Source organism: Montipora capricornis, chromosome 8 (assembly GCF_036669925.1).
Source record: "Montipora capricornis isolate CH-2021 chromosome 8, ASM3666992v2, whole genome shotgun sequence".
NCBI classification, from domain to species: Eukaryota; Metazoa; Cnidaria; class Anthozoa; order Scleractinia; family Acroporidae; genus Montipora; species Montipora capricornis.
Window position 1 is genome coordinate 32958046 of NC_090890.1, and position 5000 is coordinate 32963045.

Consider the following 5000-nt stretch of genomic DNA (forward strand, 5'->3'; position numbering starts at 1 on the left):
TCAAGGGAAGCGCCCTAACCACTGGGTCACACTGCCTCCAAAACGTCTATCTCGATTTCCCACTAATTCTTTCAGTATCTTCTAACCTGCTTTTTCCTGTCAAATCGCAAGAAAAGTAGACCTTAATTTAACTGAGCCTGTTTAACAGGTAAGATGAGTGTGAAAATACTGAACATACAGGCACCCGAAAAGAATGAGAAGGAAAACACCAAATTCAATATTTTCCTCCTTAGTCATCCAACACACTTTTTTTCTTTTTCTTTTTACCGATTTGTGTGATGCCGCACAACCGACTTTCCACTTGAAATATGGAAAGCTATGTGAACACTGGAGGGAGTTGTTTTTTTCCAGCATTCAGTGTCAATGAGCGGTCCTTATTCAACTCCTGTAATCGTACTACTTGTCTCTTCCAAGGATACTGGTGACAGTGAAGATAACGAAGAGGATCCGAACCACCTTACTAGGTGAGGAACACCACACATCGACTACAATTGACAAGAAAGAAAACTAAATATTCCAGTGGCAAAGCGGTCTAAGTGATGAGATCTCAAATCATCACGATGCAAAGAGTTTTTTAAACTCTTTTTTTTTTAAAGTCAATGTATATATTTTTATTATAGTCTTAACCCTCTACACCACTCAAAAGCTTTGTCCCCTTTCATCCAATGACTTTAAAGCACCACAAACCATGTGGCTAAATTTATTTTTTTACCTAAACGCTCAAAGTTATTCCACTCTCATACAGTTTTCTTCACAGATCAACACTAACAATTGCCTTTGTTCTATCGAAGAGTTGAACAAGAGGACCCTCCGACACTACATTACGAAGAAGTGAGTTTTTGAAGACGCTTACTTTTATTTTACCGTCACATTGATATACAGATAGTGATGGTGCAGTACATTTTGTTGATAGTGACCTCATTCATCATTGGTAAAACCCTCTAAAATAAGTCAGTAGAGCTTATTTTAGGGGGTGTTTACATCGGTACCAGGGCGATTTTCGTCCCGGAACGAGTTCACGTCGGTTCCCTCTTGTGGCTCCACAATGGTTTACACGGATACCACCAGAAAATGTCATACTGGTGCCAGTTCACCCCGATTTCTGTACCCGATCGAGCAAGAATTTCATTCCAGTGAGAAATCCCGTAATAGTGTCAGGTAAACGAAGAAAAACCACTCGTTTCGGTATGAACTTCAACTCTCGGTATGCTGGAACGGGTAGCGTTTGTGTTATCAACGTCAAGTGCGCACACATTTCAACACGATATGAAACCACATAGGCATCATATAAACACGATAAGTAATCAAGTAGTTGTCCCGGCGCGAGTTCTCTCAATTAAACGCAGCCCTTTTAGTTTAATGAGGGGATGAAAGTATCGTCAGTATGACAAAATTTAACCCTGACAACTCCCTTTCCAGACCACGATGAAGAAGAGAAAACGTGAAAGGCAAACCTTAGCTGAGAATCTACTGATCCGAAATTCGTGCACGAAGCAAGACAGTACACACTCCTTTTGCAACAGATCGCGGGAATCCAAAGATCCTTCAGATGCCCTAAATTGTACGCAGAAAGACGCTAAATTGTAACTTCAAATCTGTCCCGATACTCATCAACAAATGTCTGTAGAACCATAATGCAACGGCTTGAAGCACATGCCAAGCTAACTCAAGTCAGTTTCGATTATAAAAATGCATCGTGAATCTCAGCACATTTGAAAATAGAGTATGCTACTTTTTCACCGTACTTTTTCTAATCATTTTACAAGTCTACAAGTTTGACAAACGACGATTTCGTCACAGTTCTTCTAATGATTCTAGATTTCCACCAAGAAGGCGTAACTGCGCCAAACGATGAAATACGAAGCTCAAAGTTTAGGTGTCAGAATTGTCTGTAAGAGAAAAAAGCGAACCATGTAACTTAAAATCTATTTAGATTCACAGAACTTTTACACACTGGAACGAAAGCGACGAATCACGAATCACGAAAATCATGCATGATGCAAAATCAGAGAGCAAAACGACACCACTCATTGGATAGCCCCCAATCATCGAAAAGCAAGCAGGGTCATGACAGCCTCGTCATATATGTTTATTTGAGCTGTCCGTAGCGCAGTCTATTCTGGTTAAATGCAACGCATTCTGGAAAAAAGTGGCAAATTCGAGAATTCGTCGTACCTTACATACTTTTCCTTAAATCTTTCCTTCAATCCATATTACATAGCGGCTCCTTCGCTTCGCTCACTCCGCAGCAATGGGAATATAGATAAGCAACGTAAATTCGAAACCAAGAGGTTCAGATGCAAGAAGCCGGTTGCAAAAACGTTTGCAAAAGAGTCCAAGGCATCGAGATTCATCCAAATCTCTAAAACGTTTCCAGGGTTTAAACGGGGAGATAAGACAGACGCTCCAAGAACAAGGAGAGGAGTAAGTAGACGCAAATTTTAAAAGGCATAAAACGCAACTGCTGTGGTGAAAAGTAAACTCGAAAGATAGGCGAAATGGTGGGATCCATCGCCCCCACAAACGGTTAGTACCCAGCGCATTGAGCGACCAATTCTTGAGCAAGAAAAACCTAGACAAGGTGGTTGCAGATGATCGTGCAAGCAAGCCTTTCCACAGCTCTTTTACCGGTCTTCACCAGTGAGTTACCCTCTCACAACATCAAAAAAAAAGAAAGGGATAAATAGAAGCCCCTCTTCTCACCTCACCATAACAAAAAGTAGTTTCACAAAGCTGTAATATTCATGAAGTACGCGCGATTAGTGTTGAGAACTGGCAACACTGACATTTCGAGTTCTTTTTTCCAAATGTTTATTTTCCCTTACTGTTTTGCTTTCTTAGATTCAGTGAGAATCATTCTCATTTGCCAAATGGAGGTCGACTTCCTCCCAAAGTGAGTGTTAAGTACTTTTTAGCGGGACTAAACATTCCCTTCATCGTGAAATATAGATAAGTGAACAAAAGCTAATACTTACCATGAACTGACGAAGTCTTCGAATGGAAGAAGGGTAAAGCCGAAAGGCTCAAATGACAAACCAGGTTTTTGCAAGGACCAAAGAACACGAGTCTTTTGCTCTTTTTCTAGTGAAGAAAAAAAATGACGGGAGAACCATGGTTACAGCACTGAAAACGGCAAACGTCAGGAGAGAATTCGAAGCATTGGTCAGGCTAAAATTTGCTTAAAACAGTTTTTGAAAAATTCGAGTTCCTTTCATCCTCTTTACCTTAGCTTTAAAGCAAGGGAGATTAGCTGGAATAAGGAAATTTGCGGTGTGGTTTTATGATTGGCCGCACCACGCAGTTTGCAATCTACCTTTCTGTTGGAAGCACGGTTTTACAATAAACGGCTGGGTGCCCTTTGCCAAAACTCAATAAAATTTATCGATAGTCCTTTTTCTCCCTGTTGTTCCGGCAGTTAAGAGAACTCCCGGGCTAGTAATGTGGAATTTTTGTTGAATAGCCCTTTTCACGGTTAGTTTTTCTCATTTGCATTACAATGTAATCTAACGTGGGTGCGAGGCAATTTCGGGTTAAAACTACAAAATAGCCCGAAATTGCCTCACATACACGCTAGATTACATTGTAATGCAAATGAGAAAAACTAATCCTGAAAAGGGCTATTTATTCTGATTTTACCCGAAGCAGACACACGCCATGCATGCATTTACCATATAAGGCGAAACTCTCAGTTCTTGCGCCTGCATCAACGTCTACATCTTCACCATCATCATCTCTTTCCAACCACGTCGATCATTTAATTATCATTAATATATGGGACTCCGAAAAGCTACCTTACCTCACCCATGTTTTGCCTTATCCTTCACAGGAAAATGATGACTTCCCGCCAGAACTCATGATCATTTTCATTGCTTTGATAATAACTATTTACAGAACCTACATGCATAGCCTTGCACATTGACTTCTTATATGTATATTTATAAAATAATTAGGATAGTACGAGGACTCTCATTGAGCACTAGCTGTGTTTTGATGAGACTATGTAAACACGGCAGTGACATCACACGAATTTTGATTGGTTGTGTGTTGTCAGACGCGCGTTTTGAGTGGCTGGTAGGAAATACGAGCGTGTATCAAGAAAATCTGTTTCAATCAAGAAGTAAAAAAGCTAGTACTTTCCTTCATTTGTCTAATTATTTTTTAGAAATATTTTATAAAAACAATAATAGGACTTTTTTCCGAGTTTACATAGCCTCATCTATAGTAAACACTTGGGGAGTTGGGAGAATTTTCGACAGCTTCTTGGGTTTGAATAACTGTCTCGAATTCTACTAACTCCCCCTCGTGTTTAGATGAGGCTACGTAAACACAGAAAAAGTCCTCTGTTGCTTTGATATAGCGAGAATTTTATAGGAAAACATTTCTTCCTTATCGGGAAGGTAGAATAAAGTTGAAGCTGTTTGCTACCCTCTTTCAATTGGTCTCTCAATGACGTATTAACGTACCCTGGAGCCTGGGACTGAATACTGGGCCTCTTGTGAAGCTTTGTTGAATCGAATGTTGATGATGTGTTGAAACCGCTGTGCCACCCCAACGGTCAACATCGTTCAACAAAATTGTTGAAGCAAATGTTGAAGCTGTCTGTCCGAGCCTTTAGAACTGCGGAATGGACGCCCCTGGTGGAGGGGATGGGGGCACTTTAGGAATTTCTGGGTGGGGATGTGCCGCTGGGACCCTGGAACCTTTCGCCAATACCAAGGCTAGTTCAGCTGAATTTTGCTACCCTATACTAGAGTAAACTCCCACCGATTTTTGTCTAAATTCCGATTCTTAACAGTTAATAATATCCAGAGGTGTTTCATGATAGCCATTTATTGACAATGTTGAGGCTGAGTTACGTACACTTGCCGATTTGATTTTTTATACTCTTCAGTGGGAATTTCTAGTTTCCTTAGTCTTGATAAAATCTTCAACCGACTGGTCAGTTTCGTGAAAAATGATACCCTATTCTAGACCGAAAGGTTGATTTATATAATAAGAAA

At 40.3% G+C, this 5000-nt stretch overlaps 2 protein-coding genes across 2 annotated transcripts in view; both read right to left on the minus strand.

Moving 5' to 3' along the window:
* The window catches only part of LOC138059834 (probable methyltransferase-like protein 15 homolog), a 182579-nt gene that overhangs the window by 119518 nt on the left and 58061 nt on the right, over nucleotides 1–5000 (minus strand). The window lies entirely within an intron of this gene.
* LOC138059835 (probable methyltransferase-like protein 15 homolog) overlaps nucleotides 1–5000 on the minus strand; it is a 56341-nt gene that overhangs the window by 9159 nt on the left and 42182 nt on the right. Inside the window, exon 3 of the mRNA XM_068905471.1 lies at nucleotides 2976–3081. Coding sequence (XP_068761572.1) covers nucleotides 2976–2978 — 3 coding nt within the window. The 5' untranslated portion in view covers nucleotides 2979–3081. The remainder of the gene's footprint in view (nucleotides 1–2975; nucleotides 3082–5000) is intronic.